At 36.7% G+C, this 20,572-nt stretch overlaps 1 protein-coding gene across 3 annotated transcripts in view; it reads right to left on the reverse strand.

Moving 5' to 3' along the window:
- The window catches only part of Fbxw11 (F-box and WD repeat domain containing 11), a 107,211-nt gene that overhangs the window by 56,786 nt on the left and 29,853 nt on the right, over positions 1–20,572 (reverse strand). For 2 of the 3 annotated variants that reach the window (XM_033761625.1, XM_033761624.1), the window contains exon 1: positions 18,468–18,569. The exons of the other annotated variant lie outside the window; for it this stretch is intronic. In XM_033761625.1, the coding sequence (XP_033617516.1) occupies positions 18,468–18,518 (51 nt within the window). In that variant the 5' untranslated portion in view covers positions 18,519–18,569. Of the gene's footprint in view, positions 1–18,467; positions 18,570–20,572 lie in introns of those variants that run through there. 3 annotated transcript variants of the gene reach the window in all.

Consider the following 20,572-nt stretch of genomic DNA (forward strand, 5'->3'; position numbering starts at 1 on the left):
TTAAGCACCTTTTATTAACTTTAGTCATTTACATATCAAAGCTCTTAAACAATCTGTAATCTTTTATTAACCCATTCTTAATTAGCTTTTTAAAACTGATTGAGAAAATGGTCCAAGAGAACAAGGGCAAGGGATGAAGAGGAGGAGATATAAGTAGAATAAAGATAGGTCATGTACATACAGGAACCTAATGACCTCAATTAATGTAAACACTATATGCCATAACATGAGCTATGATCAACAATATCAACAAGAATGAAAAATGGTGCTGGGAGTGGTGGATCACTCCTGTAATCCCAGCACTTGGGAGGCTGAGGAAGGAGGATTGTCACGAGTTTGAGACCAGCCTGAGCTACACAGTGAGAGCCTGTCTTTAAAAAAAAAAACAAAAAACAGAAACAAAAACAAAAACAAAGAATAAAAATGGAAAAGGAAAACTGGAAGGGGAAGGATTAAAAAACAGAACAAGGACCAGGGATTTAGCTCAATGGTTCCACCATCTGCCTTGCAAGTGCAAGGACCAGATTTTGATCCCCGGTACAAAAAAAAAAAAAAAAAAAAAAAAAAAAAAAGAAGAAAAAAACATGAGAATAAAAAAAAAAAAAAAAAAAAAAAACAGAACAAGCAGTAGTATACATATGTAACCACTCCCAAAGATGATCCTAAACTGTAGGAACTGCAAACATGTACTAATAAAATCAAAAATTTTTAAAAAATTAGAAATTCTTTTATATTCTAGAATACTGTTCTTTTTGAAATATACTTATTTCAAAAGTCTTCTCACAACATGTGGCTTAACTTTTCATTCCCTTATTGGTATCTGGATAAACAGAAGTGACTAGTTTTTTGTGGTTCTGATCATTGAACCCAGGGCCTCCATATGCTTATACAACACATCCCCTGCCCTCTTTTATATTCTAGTCTCACTAAACTACCCAGGATGGCCCTGAAGTGATTCTGCCTCAGCATCCAGAGTAGCTGGGATTATAGACATGAGCCATCACACCTAGCCAGAAGTAATTAATTTTAGTGAAGTTTATCAAATGTTTCCTTTATTATTTCTGATTTGTGTCATGCTCAAGAAATTTTTCTCCTAAGATCATAAAGTTATTCTCCCACATAGTAGCCTAACTACTGTGTTTTGCCTCGTGTGGCACATGATTATGGGAGACTAAGGCAGGAGGATCACTATGAGTTCAAGGCCAGCCTGAACTACAAAACAAGACCCTGTCTCAAAAAAAAAGAAAAGATTTTATTGTACTTTATACATTTACATCTAAAATTCATCCATACTGATTTTACTTGTAAAGTAGGAGTTGAGATTCATATTTTTAAATTTTACATCCATGTTTTTAAACTTGGAGGTTGTAGTCCATTACAATTCACAATATCGAATTAAGGGATTTATCAGCTTTTTGTTAAAACAAACAAACAAACAAAAGAAATGGAAGAGAATAGAACCTATCAGGTCCCCTAGTTCATCAATTCTAACATTCACTTTAATGTTTTTGAACTAGATGTTTCTTATAATCAATGTTATCTTACAATTAAAAATTGCTATTTTTTCTTAATGTGACATATATGCTTAAGTAAATTACAAACACAAATACATACATATAATTGCCTAAATGTAAATTTTATTTCTTACATTGGAAACACGTGAAAAGCCCTGATTAATGTATTAGAATATAATGAATCCCACAGTGCAAAAGTTACTTACTGCCTTTTCAGTTTTCTTTCAGTTCTTCTATCAAGATATTTTCACATCCCTCTAGTATTTCCAATTGTCTATTTTTAACAAAGGGCTCACACTTTAATGACAGCTTTAAAAGCAAAAGTTATAGAACTTTTTATATTATTAAAAGAAACCGGGCAGAGGAGGCGCCTTCAAAACAGTTAATAGAGGGACCAAGGATTTAACTCAGTGGCACTGTACCTGCCTAGCAAGCACAAGTCCTGAGTTCAATCCCAAGAACCAAAAAAAAAAAAAAAAAACAGTTAACAGAAAAATGGCCAAAGACACTTGGTCATGAAGAATGGCGCCACAGAGAGTCTGTGTGAAGAAGATGTTTGCGTTGGGCATAACCAGCGCAAATCTTGAGCCTGCCAATTAAAACTTCTGTGACTGGGTAATGTGCTGGACTATTCCCTTGGGTTCTGTTTTTTCTTTTTATAAAATAGGAATGATCTTGCTATGTTGCTGAAGTAGAAATAACAATGTGCAAAGCACCTATAAAATAACTATTGCATTATAACATTGGACATATCCTGTATAAAAGTATAAAAGTAGTCTGCTAGTAATATATTGTTTTAAAAATATTAACTAGTTAACAAATTTGCATTTGTGTACATATAAACATATATAATATATAGTCCTAAGAGTTTTGCAATATGTATTTTTCTTGATTAGAGTATTTTTCATTATAAGATTATCAACAAATATTATAAAAAGAAAAAATAACATTGGGGAAATAACTTGAACAACAGAAAAAAACATTTTCAATCTGGGAATGGTGGCACATACCTGTGATCTCTGCACTTGGGAGGCTGGGGCAAGAGCACTGCTGCAAGTTCAAGGCCAACCTGAACTAGAGTAAGACCTTGTCTCAATAACACACAAAAAAATTTCATTCTTCTGCTTCTATGTCATTTTAAAAGGAATATGAAAGCATCTATCAATGATGTCAGCCAAAGCTAGAGAAACACCATAACACATCACAATTACTTCTTGCATTACTGTGCTTAAGTATATCTTGGCAGATTCATCTAAGATTCAAACATAAAACCTATCCCAAGAAATTAATTACAGTACACTAGAGTGGAATATATTTATAATAATAGTAGCTACCACTTATCAAGTACCTAGTAAGTTGAAATATTTAATAAAAACTAGGAGTCGGACGTGGTGGCACATATCTGAAATCACAGAATTTGTGAGGCTGAGGCAGAAGTATTGCCACAAGTTCAAGACCAGCCTGGACTAAATGGTGAGTTTACCATCAACGTGAACTACAAAGTGAGACCCGTCTTTAAAAGGAAAAAATAAAACACCCGGGAAAATAAACCTACCAAAAGCTTAAACTTAGTAAGAGATGATGAATTCAACAGTACCAATCAAATGTCAATAGCGTCCCCAACAAAAAACTGAGCTGATTCTAAAATTCATGTGGAAATAATAAAAGGCTAAGAAGATGCAAGGCAATGTAAAACTAAACTAGAGAATTTACACTATGAGATAAAAAGGACTATTATATAGATATAGTCACTATACAGTTACACAGACGTAACTGCAGACAAAGTGATCAACAGAAAAGAACAGCATCCAAACACAGATATACACAATTTCACCTGATTAAACAGTGGGAAAAGACAAGTCTTTTCAATAAAAGACTGTACTGACTGAATATTCTTAATTTTTATATATATATTCTTTCTCTTTCTCATCATATATATCACATCACATAATATTTTCCAGTTAGATTGGAAATCTAAATGCAAATGGTAATACATAAAGCTATTAGAAGAAACATTAAATCATTTTCATGACCTTGGACTGGGCAAAGTTTTCTTAAATGGTACACAAGAACTACTACCTTTTAAGATAAATTTGATAATTTGCACTAAATTAAAATAATTTATATTCACTGAAAGCATTAATAAGGGAGGAAGTGAAAAGGTAACCTACATTATTATAGCAATAAAAATGTCCCCAAATTGGTAGATGATGATGGGTCACCACTGCACCACATGCATAAAACTGATCAACTTTACAATATGAAAAATAGGCCTCAATTTGTTTAAAAGAATTAAATTTAAAACAAAAAAGAAACTACAAGTTAAGGAAAATTCAATCACACAAAATCAATTTTTAAAAAATGGACAAAAGACTTACACAGGAAGTCCCCAACTTACAAACAAGTCTCCTTCCAGGAGAACGTTCTAAGTCAGATTCATTTGTAAGTCTGACATGGTGAGTCTTACACACCTTTGACACAAATATACAATAAAGCACACACACACAAAAAAAAAATCACGTTCCATGATCCTAACCTTGTTCTTTAGAATTGTGCCAACAGCTGAACAACTTATGTTATAAGAACTTAATTCTACCATCTTTTCACCTCAGTCCAATCTCTTGACTATTTTTACTTTTGTTTCCAAGGTTATTGCTTTGCACTTCCTAGCAGTCCCTTCCACACCACCACCTTTCCTCTTGCTTCCAGACATCCTGGGCTCTGACTGAGCACTGTGCTCTGCACACTACTGCACTGTACAGTGAGCACACAGCAGCACAACTGTGACAGTGTCCAGCAGACACATGGGCAACTTGTGCAAAGTGTTTGCATCTACAAATGTTCACTATGTGAGATCCGTTCATATCTGTAAAAGTTCACAACTTGAAACACAAGTCAACATTTCTTTTTCTTTTCTCTATCGCCCCTCTCCCATACTGGGGATTGAACCTAGGCCCTTCATACTGAGCTATATCTCAAGATTATTTATTTTTCTTTTAAAATATGGTCTTGCTAAATTGCTCAAGCTAGGTTCAAGCTTGGGATCCTCCTGCATCAGTCACAGAGTGCTACGACTCCAAGCATGCACCATCGTCCCCAACTTACAAATTTTTTTTTTTTTCTTTTTGGTTTCCTGAGACAGGGTCTCACTATATAGTTGAAGCTGACCTGGAACTCACTATGTAGCCCAGGATGGTCTCGAACTCACAGTGATCCTCCTGTCTCAGCCTCCCGAGTGCTGGGATTACAGGCATGCGCCACCAGGTCCAACTTACAAATATTTTTTTAAAAGAAAAAAATCAACCAAAAACTTCTACCCTGATCTAACTACTGAAAATTTTGGTCAGAGACTGAAAGATACATACATATACATAAACAAAAACTGTTTAAAAGATGCTTTTCAATAAATGGTTTTTATACGTCTCAGGCACATTGTTCCAAGCCATTATAGAATCACATTTTCATTGTTAATGGCTACTGTTTACTTTAAACCATAATCTGCTTTAACCAATACAGGTAGTGAAAGCATAAAACACAACACTACAATGAACCTTCATGCCTACAATTACCTCTCGTCAGATTCCTAGATATCCAGAAAATCCAAGAGAATGTGCACATAGTAAGAGGATGGCGGGACTGCTTGATTTCCTTTGACTAATTGTTTCTTTTCATCAGAATAGATATCATTCTACAAGTTATTAAGTCCAAAAGAACAGTTCACATTCCTCGTATTTCTTGACCTATGAACAAAGTTCAGTACTTCCTCCTTCCTGATAAACTTCATTCAGTTGACTTCCTGGACTCTACATGAACCTGATTTCCAGAGTTCTATTACAAGAAATGTTAAAAGTTGTTCAGACAGAGGGAAAATGAAACCAGAAGGAAACTTGAGTCTATCTATGAAGGAATGAAAAAATAAATGAAGAGGAAAAAATAGATAGATAAGAATGTATATATAATGTTAATTTTAACGCAAAAGCACAAAAGTATTCTTGAAAGAAATAAAAGACACACATAATAAGGTATTTATTTCATGGCCACAGATTGCAAAACTTAAGATGTCAGTACTCCCCAATGCAACCCACAGATTTAATGCAACCCCCATCAAAATCCTAAATGGTTTTTAGAGAAAGAAAAATATCTATCCTAATGAAAAATAAAATAAATTTTAAAAAAGAAAAATCTAACATTAATTTATATAAATCTCAAGGGACCGTGAATAGCCAAAATACTGTAATCTGAAAAGAAGAAAGGGTTTTAAAGAGCTTTGAAATCAACACTGATCTTAAAACTTACTACAAAGCTATAGTAAACAAACTGTGGTACTGGAATAACATTTGAAAATATTCAAAACTTACTCAAGATTAAAAACTATCAGCTAAATTCCCCAATATGATTAAGGTCATATTTCAAACTAGGCACGCACATATGTAATCCTAGCACTAAACAGTCTGAGGCAGAATGATCACTCGCTGCAAGTTCCAGGCCAGCCCCACCTACACAGTGAGTTCAGGACCAGCCTGAACTACTTAGTGAGGTGTCTCAAAAAACCAAAAACAAAAGTCCTAGTTCACAAAGACCTGTATCAACCAACCAGACATGTTAGCACTAGCCTGTAATCCCAGCACTGTAGGAGGCTGAGACAGGAGGATCACAAGTTCCATCCCAGACTGAGCAAATATTGAGTTCCTATCTCAAAATAAAAATGGGCTGGGGACACAGCTCAGTGTGAAGACCCTGGGGTTTGATTCTCAGTCACACCCCCAAAAAAAAGAAGGAAAAGGAGAAGAAAGGTAACATTTTGAAAACTATACAACTAAAGAAGAAAGAAATGGTAGGGGAAGGATTTTAGTATCCTGCAAGAGAAAACAATTCCTAAAAACATTCAGGACCAGGTAAAAGGTGTCACACTTCTATAATACCAGCTACTTAGAAGACTGAGGCAGGAGGATTCCAACTTCTCCAGGACAGTCAAAGCAATTTAGTAAGACACACACTCTCTCTCTCTCAAAAACAAAAACTTTTAAGGGCCAGGGATATAGCTCAGTGGCGCTGCGCCTGCCTTGCAAGTGCAAGGTCCTGAGTTCAATCCCCAATACCAAAACACAAAATGAAAAACAAAAATTTTTATAGAGCTGGAGATGTAGCTGAAAGATAGAGTACTAGCCTAGCATGCACAAGACCCTGGGTTCAGTCCCCAATACTAATTAAATAAATGTCTAAAGGATACAAAGTTGTACTTCCCATAGTCTGCTTTCCTCATTCAGAAACTGAGTCTTTTCTTGTTTGGGATTTTTTGTTTTTGGTGGTTTTTTGTTTTTTTTTTTTTTTTTTTTTTTTTTTTTTTGATGAGACGTTCAGACTGGCCTTGAACTCACTATGTAGCTCCAGGTGGCCTTGAACTCATAGTGATCCTCCTGTCACAGCCTCCCAGGTGCTAGGTGAACTAGGAGTGTTACAAACTGCCTCAAACTGCTGACACTTTCAAAAACTGTCATGATGTAAGCAGTCCTCATCTAGGGAAAGAGGGAGAGGGAGAGTGATAAGGAGAGGACTGAAAATATACTATACATATTATTCTCTGTACAAGACAGCTCAAGAGAATAAAAAATGAAAATTCAGGAGAATAAACATAATTGATAAGGTGGGCAACATCAACAAATGGATAAAGATGTGGGTTTTTTTTAAATACAATGGAGTACTATTCTTTCACAAAGAAGGATGAGCTTCAGACATTTATAGCTAAATGGATGGACAATGAGACCATACTCCTAAGTGAAATAAACTGGACACATATGTTTAAATACTATGTTGTTTCTCTGGTGTGAGAAACTGAATAAGGACTAAAAATGTATAATAGACATGGGGAAATGGGAAGAAAGAGTTCAAATGGGAAGGGGAACAAGGGAGTAGGGAGGGAGAAAGGAAGGGACAAGAAAAACTGAAAACAGGAAGAAAAAATGGAAACATAGCTTTTGTACCTAGGGAAGGGAGAAAGGGGAGATAGGAAGAAAAGGAAAATAAAAATAAATAAATATATAAGGTGGGCAAATCTCAGAAGTAGTTATCAAACTTTATATATAGCCTGTTTAAAAAAACACTAAATCTGCTTTTCAAGCACAAGCTAAAATCTTACAAAAGCTGATGATTATATATTAGATCACAAAGAAATAAGCTCTATAAAGAAGAATGATTAGAAATTCTCTCTTGGACTAAGGATTTAGCTCAGTGGTACTGTGCCTGCCTTGCAAACTCAAGGTCCTGAGTTCGATCCCTGGTACTGGGAAAAAAATTCTCTCTGATCAGAAGATAATAAAATCAGAAATAATCCCGTAAGAAGGAATTCGGGGCTGGGGATTAGCTCAGCAGCACAGTGCCTGACTGGCAAATGCGAGGCCCTAAGTTTGATCCCTGGTACAAAAGAGCCAAAACACATAGAAGAAATGTTCTTCTAAAATGAATACTAAGGAACAATTTATGGTGCTTTTGGCCATCTGCTCTTTGAAGTCTTGGAAGAAATTTCCTGTGAAATCAAGTTGGCCTGATGCATTTTTGTGAATTAGGTCTTTGATGGCTTCTCTCTATTCTTTTTTTATTCCATAACTTTTTAGAAAAGACAACTCAACATAACAAAGGTGACATTTCTCCCAAAAAATGTGTAAGTTTAACATTCTTCCAATAATCACCTGGAGCTAAACAAATTGACACAAGTTCAAATAGAAAAATAAATTTGTAACAAAACTGAGTTTTTAAAGACGTGGAAAAAGAAAAGCTACAAGACGGTATTAGTCTTATCAGACATTAAAATACACGCTAAACCTCTCTAAATAACGCATCTGAATATACAATTAGTCCAGAGTAAGGGCCAGCAAGCTTCTTCTGACAGGATCGGCCTGTCTCTGACACAGCTCAATTCTGCTGTGGCATGAAAGCAACCTCAGACAACATGTGAGTGAGTGAGAGGGGCTGTGCTCCATTTAGTATCACTTTACACACTTAAACTGCAAGTCATAGTTTGCCACTCTGGTCTAACAGAATAGAAAGTCCAGAAACAGACCCAAATACATATGAAAATACAGCACATGGTAACAGTGGCATCTCAAATGACTGGGGAACATTCAGTGAGCAGTGCTTGGACACGTCATCCTCCCTCTTTTTAACCTCTACTGTCTGATGACCTTAATAAACATCTCAAACCAGTGCTGCCAGAGGACACTATAGGTCCCTGTGTCATCCCCAAGCCACATACTACTACTGGCCAACAATACAAAGGCACATGTGTCTATCCCTTTCCTGTGAATTTTACAGTATCCCTGACAATGTTTGTTTTGGAAAAGTCTTTTTCTTTGAAATTAATTACATGATAGCTTCTTCTTACCTACAATCACAACACTATCGTCACTTTAACCTTTCATTTTTATTTCCTGCTGCCTTACAGACTAAGGATTTGAAATTTTCCTTTTATTCCAAGTTAAGTAAATAAGAAGCAAACATGACATAAAAAATTTCATAGACTCCAATAAGTGATTCCTGGTTTTCCAAAGAAAAGGACCTGCCTTATATTAGGCTGGAACTACTTATTTGCAATCTGTCCATGAAGATTTTTGCATTCATAGTATAGTGGGGCATAGTATAGTGCATGAGAATCCTACCCCATCTCTTCCTTACTCCCTCCCTCCCCCTAGATCTGTATTAATTTTCTTACATATAAAAGTAATAATAGTGTCTAGTTCACAAAGTTGTTGAGAGGATTAAGACAGATAATGTACGGGAAAGAGTTTAGTAATATGTCTAGACAGGTAATTATTTGTCACTTGGAGTTCCCTGAGTCCCTGAATGATTCTTCATGAAGCATGCACTATTTCATTAGGGCAGGTAGACAGGTATTTATTTTTATCTTCCAACCAAACCTAAATTCTTGTTAGGTGTTACTGCTATAAATGACACTGACTTGACAAGATTGATACCATTTTTATTTCATCATGAATTGCTTCTGTTTCCATTTTGAATCCCTCCATCTAAAGTTTAGGCTCCTCCCAGTCTGGCTATGAAAGTTAATTTTATGTGTCAACTTGGCTAGGCTGTGCTGGCTACTTGTTTGGTCAAATACTACTCCAGTTTAGATGCAATTAACAATCAGTAGACATGGAGTAAAGCGGATGTATTACCTTCCATAATGTTAAACAAGCCTCCCCAATCAACTGAAGGCCTCTTAAGCACACAACACTGGCCACATGGGGTAGCACATTCCTGTAATCCCACCATTCTGGGAGGCTGAGGTAGAAGGATCACAAATTTGAACCCAGCCCAGGCAACTTTGAGCCTGTCTCAAAATAAAAAATAAGAAGGGGCTGGAAATTTACTCTGTGTGGCCCTGAGTTCAATCCTCGGTAACAAGGGAAAAAAAGAATGTAACAAAGATGAAGTGGATGAGACAGAAAGATGGTTGCTGATGCAGACAGATTGCCAAGTTCAAGGCCAACCTGGACTACATAACAAGACCTTGTCTCAAAAAACAAGAAATCAATAATACTAACACTAACGATGATGATAATAAAATAAATGCAACAGAGAAATCCTGCCTAAGTTTGCAGCCTACCAGCCTGCCCTATGAATGTCAGATTTACCAGCACCTAGGTTATTGGTCCAATGCCCAATTGCTCCACCTTGCAACACACACACACACACACACACAAAGCACTTCTCTAAACTTTGGGGTTCCCCATCTCCCTTTTTATCTACAGCACTTGCTACCTTTTAAAACACTGTATCTTTGCCTCATTTTATTTCTTTCACCTCCAAAATGTAGGATCTTGGTTGTGAGTGTAGTTCAGTAGCAGAGCGCTTGCCTAACATGCACAAAGCCCTGAGTTGGATTCCACCCCCCTAACACACACACATACACCATAAAAGCACATAAATAAATAAAATCTAGACTGCAAGACAATGTGGCTTATTGCTGGATTATGGTTTCCTACATTCTCAGACTCTACTATAATACCTGATACATTATAAGAGCATCATAAGTATTTGGTGCTGGGGGGAAAAAAACCAACAAATGAACAAAGAATGATTTCTAATTTATTATTTGAACTTTTCTACATTTTCTAACTTTTTATATTGGGCATTTATTTCTATTACAATCAGACACTGCTGATGATACTGAACTTTCTGACTGAAGTTTAAATGCTTTAGGAAAGTTCATATTTTTTAATCTTGAATATGAACTATACAAACAAAGTTTAATGACCTTAATGTCCATCAGTAAGAACTGATAATTACTGTATACCCAGATAATGAAACTCCAGTTGTTAAAATGTAGGCCTAAGTTTATTAATATGAAGCATATTATTCCATTTACAATTTTAAAAATTAAGTTATAAATACTATAGTAGAGCCTGAGTAAATAAGATGACAAGAGAAAAAAAATAATGGACACTAAAATGAAGTGACATTACAGACAAATGGTAATTTTTTTATACTGTCTACTGTAAATTTTGCAAGAGTGCTAGTTTCATCAATAAACAGTAAATATAAAACGGATTATAAAATCATTATTTTTGCAAGCAACATAATAAATACCTTCAATATGAGGTATATGACATCATTTTATCAAAAAGTAAAGATTTTAAGACCAGGGATTTAGCTCAGTAGCACTGTGCCTGCCTTGCAAGTGCAAGGTCCTGAGTTCCATCTCCAGTACAGAAAAAAAAAAAAAGTAAAGAATTTTTTTTATGTGATCTGAATCCCATTCACTACTTTCTTATCCTCAAATTACACTATGAAAGCTTATCCATCATGCACATTGTTTTGGAAACCATAAATTATAATTATTAGTAAAACAAAGGGTAATCCTAATGTTTCAAAAGCAAAGGCTCTGTTCCATAGGAAATGTATGTGATTTCTTGAATGCTAATATTGTATACCAGGCATTGTCCTACCTTTCAAATTTTCTCAAAAAAAATTTTTTTTAAATTTTTACTTTTTTGGGGGTACTGGGATCGAACTTGGGAATCTTGCACTTGCAAGGTAGGTGGCAGAACCACTGAGCTAAATCCCCAGCCCCTCTCCAAAATATTAATACTTGCCATTCTCTGTTGCTTCAAATTTTAAGATCACCCAGTCAGTTACAGTTTTCAGAAAATATGACATGGAAATGACAGAAAACAATTTTAACTTATAGCAAGAACACAGCAAATCACTCTTTTAGTAAAATGGTAAACTCAATCCTCTCTGTTTTGCAATGAACTTGCAAAGACTCTATTATCATTAAGAACATACTTTCTAACAAGCACCACACATGCAAGACAGCCTGAAGGCTGGGCCAGGAGCCACAGAGGCTGATGGCTGATTGTGATAATAGGACCTTTCCTATTAAGAACAGAGTATGAAAGAGTCTTCTGTAACTGGGCATAACTGGACACAAGGAAATGAAACATGCATGATTATAAATTAAGCAGAAAAACACCAAATCAGCAAATAGTATACAAAAAATAGGCCATTTTTTAAAACTGTGCATCTCTAATTCACACCATATAGTAAATAAATCAGAGAGACTAAGAGATTTAAATGTAAGTCATAATGCCATGAACTACAACAAAAATATTAAAAGAAATGACCAAATAAAAGTAAATATTTCCAGGCTGGGGATTTAGCTCAGTGGTGTTGCCACTCCAAACACAAGGTCCTGAGTTTGATCCTCAGTACCAAAACAAGTAAATATTTCCAACAAAACTTTCATCATAGCCCAAAGTTTCATAAACAAATTAAAAGACAAAAAACAAATTGAGAGAAATACTTGCAGTAACAGTTACTATAATTAATATCTAAAGAGTTCCTCCAAATTAAATTTGAAAATAAATAAATCAGCTGAAAAATGAGGGAGTTGAAGAGGTAACTCATAGAACAAGAAATAGAAACAGTCAGTAACTAAATATTATATATGTATTCTGTCTCATTAGCAATCAAACACATGCACATTACAGAAACAAGTTAACATTTTTTTCATTTTCATCCATCAAAAATGGTAAAAGAGCTGGATGTGATAGTGCATGCCTACAATCTCAGCACTCACAAGACTGGGGCAGGAGGGTTGCCTTAAATTCAAAGCCAACCTGGATTACAAAGTGAGTTCAAGGCCAACCAGAATGACATAGTGACACACTGTCTCAAAAAAAAAAAACCAAAAAAAAACAACATCCCAAGTTCGATCCCCAATACCAAAAAAAGTAAATAAATAAAAATTTCTGCAGTGATTTAAAATGATCTTAAGTTCATCAGGTTATTGTCATTGTTTTCTTATGGGTTCAATTTGTGTTTTAAGCAGTGGGGATTGAACCAGGGCTTCAGGCATGGTAGGCAAGTACATGCTCTATCACTGGGCTACATCTGCAACCTTTATCAGTTTAATTGTGAACAAATGTGTTATTTTTTATAATATTTTAAAGTAAACAGTATACATTTTTAAATGCTATCCAGAGCTTACGACAATGGCTGGAAAATAAACTGGTACTCCTTCCATGAAAACAATTGAGCCATACCTAAAAGTACTTTCTAATTTGTGATAAATCACTGCGATAATACTTAATATTTGTGTAGGAGTTAGGTGTGCAACTAACTCAGTGGTAGAGTGCACGTACACATGCTTAGCGTATGCAAGGCCCTTGGTTCAATCCCCAGCATCAGAAGAAAGAAAAGAAAAGGGAGGGGAAGGGAAAAGGAGGGGAAGGGTAGATAGAGGGAATAGGGGAGAGGAAGAGAGAGGGGAGGAGAGAAAAGAAAAGAAAAATTCCAAGTCTTCACATTTTCTCACCCAAAGCGCACTAGCATAATCAACAAGAAATTACAAATCCCCAATGCTTATTAGAACACAAAAGCAAAGAGTCAGAAGGGCTGTGTTTGACCTATGGCAGCAGGCCTCGAATAGGAGGAGAATATCACCTAGTAGCATCCATATGTGTGTGGTCTCTTTGCTTCTCCTTAACCTACTCTGTATCCAATACTGTACTTTTACGACTGAAACTTCCTCTTCTTGAATAAAGAACCTACAGCAAGCAAAGACAGAAATAGAAATGGATTTTCATTCCCCCAAAAAGTAAGCCATCAGTAAGAGGCAGCTATTATTACCTTCCTGTACTTTTTTACCCTGTAAAGTGGATACAATTGCATTCATCTTCAAAGATAAAGAAAGGGGATCCAAGGAAGGATGGTAACTTCCCCAGCATCACAGGAACATCACTCAATTCATAGTGTACTGACTCCAAAGCTAGGATTCTTCCTACTGGGCTCACTCATTTTTAAAAACAATAATCATTTTAGGTCAGCAGCTCTGATAAGTTCCAACTGTTCTTAGACCTCTGTGGCTCACAGGAATAGCGACAGTTTAAAAAAAAAAGCAAGGCAGCCGTTAAGAAATCGCATTGCTGCTCATCAATAACCAAACTGGAGCTAGGAAGGAGGTACTAAAACCTAATTCACACAATCCAATTCACATAATCCTCACTGTCATTCCAAGTAAGCAGTCCTACCCCTGAAAAAACCCTTTCATTAGCTCTGTCTCCCAGGTAGGAGGTGCAAACAGCATTCCCAAGAAAATCTTGTCAGTCTACTACATAAAACCTCTACATTCCTGGTATGCTAGCTTTAAACTTTTGACAATAAAAATTAAAAGAAATTTGTTTCAACCTAAAAATGACAGTTGCCAAGTTAAGATGGCAGCTGTCACTACAGCCTGGTGACTACAGCACTGATTTTGTAGTTATCCACATCTAGATTCATATCCAAGCTCTGCCACTCAAATAAATGTGTAACCGAGGCAAATCAATTCACTTGTACAACTTCATACTAAAGAACAGCATCATAGATAGATAACTTCTCTAGAATCAAATGAGGTAACCGAGGGCTGAAAGCCCAATATATAGAAAGAAGTTTGAAAATAAAAGATACTATATAAACATCACTATTAATCTCATGCCAAAGTCTTGGCAAACCAATAATCTACATGCTCTGAACTCTTGATTATCAAGAAGAAACAACCCAACAAGTTGAATCTGGATATAGTAAGGAAATGAAATACTGACTCAGCTTGGCTTAGTTCAGAGATATCCAGATATTCCAGTTCAACTGTTCTAAAATACGTAGAGGGTTGCTACCAGTTTAAAATGGTTCACATTGTTGTAAAAGCACATATAGGTTTGGCTAACTTCAGTTTGATTTTACACACACACACACACACACACACACACACACACACACACACACACACACAGACTTCACTTTGATTTAGTCTGGACTTTCATCCACAGGTCTGCCTCCTACAATGGATGGCTTGAGTGCAAGGAACAAGTTTGTTTTGTTGCCTTTTATATGCCTACCATTGGTAGAAGTCCTGGCATATACCAATTGCTCAATAAACATGTATGGAATTAAATCTGTAGAAAATCTAACCCTCTAGCTCTAAGACTCAGAAATGAACTGAGCATGATAGCACAGGCCTTTAATTCCAGCACTCTGGGAGACTGAGGTAAGAAGGCTATAAGTCAGTAAGATCCTATGGAAAGAAGAAAGAAAAGAGAAAAAAGAAAGAAGGAAGGAAGGAGGAGGAGGAGAGGAAGGAGAGGGAGGGAGGGAGGGAAGAAAGAAAGGAAGCAAGGAAGGAGGGAAGAAAAGAAAGAGAGAGGAAAAGGGAAAGGGAAAGGGAAAGGGAAAGGGAAAGGGAAAGGGAAAGGGAAAGGAAGAAATAGAAACTGAAAGAAAGTAGCAGGCAGGCTGGGAGTGTAGCTCAGTGCAAAGGCCCTGCGTTCAATTCCTAGTACCACCCCCCCAAAATTTCAGAGTGTTCATTTGGAAAAGGAAATGTCAATTATTTTTCTTATATAATTTGGAAGATTTTTCTAATTTTCAAATAAATAATGGTTTAACAAACCACACACCAGATATCGAGTAAAGTTCACACACATTCACACATGTGTCTGCACACACACACACACACACACACACACACTAGAATATTCTAGAAAAGTGGTGTCCCAGTATAGAGGAAAGAAAACCAATTTGGGGATCAAGCAAAGGGGGGGATTCAAATGCCCAGTCTACCATCTCAGAGTCTTGTACATTTTTTTTGTGACTGTGTAGTCTACACTAGCCTTGAACTCACTATGTAGCCCAGGCTGGCCTTGAACTCCTGAGGATCCTCCTGAGTGCTAGGATTACAGGGGTGTACCATCATATCTGGCTCAGTTTTCCAGGACAGCTCTGTCCCACTTTCCACGCCAGAAAAATGGGACAAATAACTCCTACTTCACAAGGTTGTCATAAACCTAATACATGTGAAGCACCAAATACAGTCAGAAGTGAGTGAATTTTCAGTCTTTGCTATCCCTTTTCTCACAGATGGCAAAAACTGGATGGGCCAAATTATGCCTAAAGGCAACTGCCATCTTTACTACAGCTTTTTCAAAAGTTACACTATCAGCCATATAGACAAGCCAACTGGCTCCACTTGAGAAGATCAGTAGGTCCAGGGTAACCATTTTAAGGCAGAACCCTTGCAAGGAACTCCACAGCCCACTGAAGCAACCAGGCTCTGTCCTTTTCAAGAACCTTATTCCTTCTCTCCTTAGACCTGCTTAAAATGACCTTGTCAAGGGGGTGTAATGTCAAGGAAGAGTCACCTTTGTGATCAACCAAAGAGGTGGCATACAAGCAAAAGGCATTCTTTAAAAGTTCAAGCTAATGCACTAAACTTTAACACTGCTGGGAGACTAGAGGGGGATATGCTGGTGTTATTTTAAAAATTTAAAAATAAAATAAAAAATGAAAGTAAGTCTGGAGTGTAGCTCAGTGGTAAAGTGCTTGCCTAACATATATGAGGTTCTGTGTTCAATCAGCAGCACCACAAAATAATCACAAATTAATCTTTTTAAAACAAGAATTTTTAAGTCTATGTATTTTTATTTAAAATAATAACTCTATAAAGCATATGGAAAGAAAGGAAGTCTTCTAGGTTCATTAATACAGGGTTACCTTCCATTCACACATGAAACAAAATTTAGTAATAATTTGCTAATTCCTAGGTCCTTAATTCACTTTACTTGCTGCATACTCTCAATTATATACTAGTGAAAATAAAAACCTAATAAAATTCCCTAACACTTCTAAAGATAGTATTGCTTCATTCACTGAAGTAACAGTCAAAGAAATCAATGTTTCAACTTTTTCTCTTAAACAACTTTTCACTAGCAGAAATGAGCAAAAGAATGTTTTTTTTTCTGACTGTTTTTCCATTTGCAACAAGGTAGGAACACACACTTCCTCCCACTCATCCACTTCAGAGAATTCACAACACTGTTACTAAAATATACTGAATGATGCCTTCCACTGGTCAATTTTTTAACTGAATGCAATAAAAAGAACCTGAATTTCAAGACCTCACTAACAACTACAATTCTTTTCCTACTTAAATTTCCAGTTCCACAGAAACTGGGTCAGCTCACTAAAAAGCAACTGCAACATTCAAGTAACCATTTTCAAAAAAGACACAAAGATACACTTTTAGTACAATGCAAATATCCATTACACAGCACCATAGCATGCAAAACTTGTCTGCTCTTTCAACATTTTTTTTTAAGTTAAAGCTGCTTTTCCAAAGCTAACCAGGTATTCTACTGGAGCCTCACTTCAACCAGCCAATTCCTGTATGCTAAGTCTATTTCTATAGACTTAAAAAACAACCAGGCCTTGTACTGGATTAACTCTTTAGCCAAGTGATTGAGGTTTTGGTAGTTTTCTAAAGAAAGCATTTTGAATCAGTAAGCATACCAATGCTATTCAGAATGCTTGCCAATAAGTAAATAAAATCCTAAACCCAAAATGAAGGGATTTTTCCTCTTTCCTAGCTTTCCCAGCTCCATTTAAAGAATGAAAACATGGGGGGGGACTGTAAACATGAATAAAAAGATAACCTTGACAAGAATGAAATTACTCATGTCATCAATCATAGCCCTCTAACTTACTTACTAATTTTACTCTTTTCCTAACACAAGACAGTCTCAACAGGACACCAGAAATTTAATACTGCTTTTTAAAGAAACAAGATATATCAAACTGCATGGAGTATGCAGTGATGAAAACTCAATACTGCTACTGACTTCATATTTACTTAAACATATGCTTTCTCTAAACCAAGCTTCACAAATAAAGCCACAGTATTTTTGGCCTTGGTTCTCTTAGAAGCCATCCATCTCTTAGAGGTCACCACCAGCTGCACTTGTGCTAACAGTTTTATCCTGAGCAACCCCAACCCACCTTCCCACCCCATCGAAAGAAAAAAAAAAGTATTACTTTTATCTGTGGAATTCTCTGCCAGCCTCGGCCTGGAAAACTGGGTGGACCCTGAGGACAGGTGTCAGATCTGGCCTTTGGGAAGTGGCCCAACTGACAAGTTACTGGCAGCATAAAGCTGTGATCTTTGTAAACTTCAATTGGAGGCTTTATAACATTAGTGATTTCCTCCTTTCCTCCTCCTTTTTTGAAGGGGGAGCAAAAGAAAACCAAAAGGATGAGTTTCAAAATAGAAAAATCACCACTTTAATTATGAAACCCTCCCAACTCAGCAAAGAATCATTAAATGTAGCCAAATAAATGTCTGGGTTTTTCTTTTTGGCACATGCACAACTCTTAAACATAAGAATACAACTTCAAGGTGAAGGGAAAAGAATAAAAAGCAGGAGTAGAAAAGGGGAGCAGGTCAGGGCCCAGGCGAAGACCCACGTGGCTCAGAAGGGCCCTCTCGGTACTAACTCCTCTCTGTGGGGCACCCAGGCTGGAGGAAAGCAGAGGGTTACACAGAACATTTAGCAGACTTAACATTGGATTAAACACACTACTGCAAGTTTCAACAAATGTTCATGGCATACGTAAAAACACATTTACAACAAGAAAGAAGAGAGGCACCTGGAGACATCTGACACTGGGCATGCTCTGCAGGCAACTCAGTGCGCACATGCTCTCTACCAGGTTGGCGCAGCCTAGCCACAAAGACCTTGGCACAGAACACTGCAGGATGACAAAAAGGAAGGAAGAGAAGAAGCAGTTAGAGGCCGCAACAAATCACTCCTTCACACAGGCAACTTGAATGTTAGTTGGGGCAGGGGGCGCACCCATGGTGGTCTGGAGGTCAGGGATGGTCCTAGGCAACTTATGAACCCTTGGGAGAGGGCCCACTTTCTGGCCTACAAACAGGTTTCTGCTGCCAACCACAAATTTCTCAGGATGTAGTGGAGAGAATCAAGAGGGAGAGAGAGAGATAATGTTTAAATGAAAACCCACTAAAGGGAACTATGAGTTTGAGTGCAAAACAAGACTGGGGTGAGACTGTGACTATAATTTCATAAAAGTAAGGTTTCCCATTTAGGTCATATACTCATCACTGCCATCATCGCTTAAGATCCTAGTATGTGACAGGCATTTTAAGTGTGTTCCCTAATCCTCACACCACAATGTAGGAAACTGAGGCTCAGGGGCTACGTGATTTGCACAAGGATACACAGCAAGGGAGGAGACAGCCAAAATTTCAAACTTTAGTTTGTCTGTGGCCAAATCCCACACTCCTTTGACAAGACTAAGATGCCTCTACTGTGTTTAAAAAAAAAAAAAAGAGGGAAAAAGTTATCATCCCAACTTTTATTTTATGAGTATAGTTTTACACTTTCCTAAAGTAAAATCACATGAGAACAAGAAAATAAGGTAAAAGTAACAAGAAAGATGAGTAAATAGGCCCAAGAGGGTGAACCTTTTAGAGCTTTCAATGATACAAACAGCCCGCTGTGGCACACGTGTTATAAGTTCGCCACCACACATATAGGCGATTCAACAGCTGCCTAAAACACATTTGATTTTCATTATCATCTTTATCTCTGCCTCCTCAAAGAAAAAACTTCGGAAAGCACAATTTTCATTTTGGACAACTTTGTTTACAAGGTTCAACCGACATGACTAAGAATTAAAAGCTTAATTATTTTACCCTTTCCCATCATTTTTTTAAAAGCTCTCTGTATTTAAGGGAATTAAGAAAAAAAGTAAAATATAAAAATGAGCGCATATATATATATATATATATATATATTATGGCTACTATTTAATATGCATCTATTTATGATATTTAGTATTTTTCCAGCTCTAAGATTAATTTACTATCACAAAAAAAAAACCAGTAAGTTGAAGGCGGGGTGCTTGGGTTCAACCAAAACACTCCTGAAATCTTAGACCTCATAAACTGGCTAATCCTAGCTGTACTTAGGATGGACAAGCGTCCTCATTGGCTTGAGGCAGTCCTGGTTTCTGTGTATCATCCCAGGATAACTTACTCTCAATGAGTTCAGGTTTGGGGTTAAATTTTATGATCACTCTAACCATAATACAAAGACAGTTTTGTTTCAAATCTGATAGACCTGGGTGGGTTCCTCTCCAGCACCTACCACTTAGTAGCTACACATAATGTAAACAATGCTGAAATTATTTAGAAAAGATAAATACAAAATCAGAGAAATAAAATGAATTAAAATATCAAGCAACTCTCTGATAATAATAAAAACACCACACATTTCCAAGGTGAGCATTTACCCCAAAGCTTACCATAATCCATAGAGTAGCACTGTATCACTGAGACTCCGGGTATACACACTTTATTGTCCCACATTTCATATTTAAAGTGCCAACTGCAGGAAAGGTGCTGAATACATTTTTATATGACACAATAAAAGTAGATGCCATTTATTGAGCTCCTGTTAATTGCTAGACAGCTGACATAGCAAACTCTCACAAAAGACCCTTGACAGATTTCACAGAGCATGATAACACACATCTGTAATTCCAGCACTCTGAGGTACTGAGGCAGGAGGATCCTGAATTCGAGCCTGCCTGGGAAACTTAGTAAGACCCTGTCTCAAAATTTCAAAAATTTTAAAGGGCTAGGGATGAAGCTCATTGCAAAGGCCCTGGCTTCAATCCCCAGTACAGAAAAAAGAAAAAAGAAACAAAGAAAGTGGGGGGGGGGATAT

This window comes from Fukomys damarensis, unplaced genomic scaffold (genome assembly GCF_012274545.1).
Source record: "Fukomys damarensis isolate Sample0158 unplaced genomic scaffold, DMR_v1.0_HiC HiC_scaffold_9, whole genome shotgun sequence".
Taxonomy (NCBI): domain Eukaryota; kingdom Metazoa; phylum Chordata; class Mammalia; order Rodentia; family Bathyergidae; genus Fukomys; species Fukomys damarensis.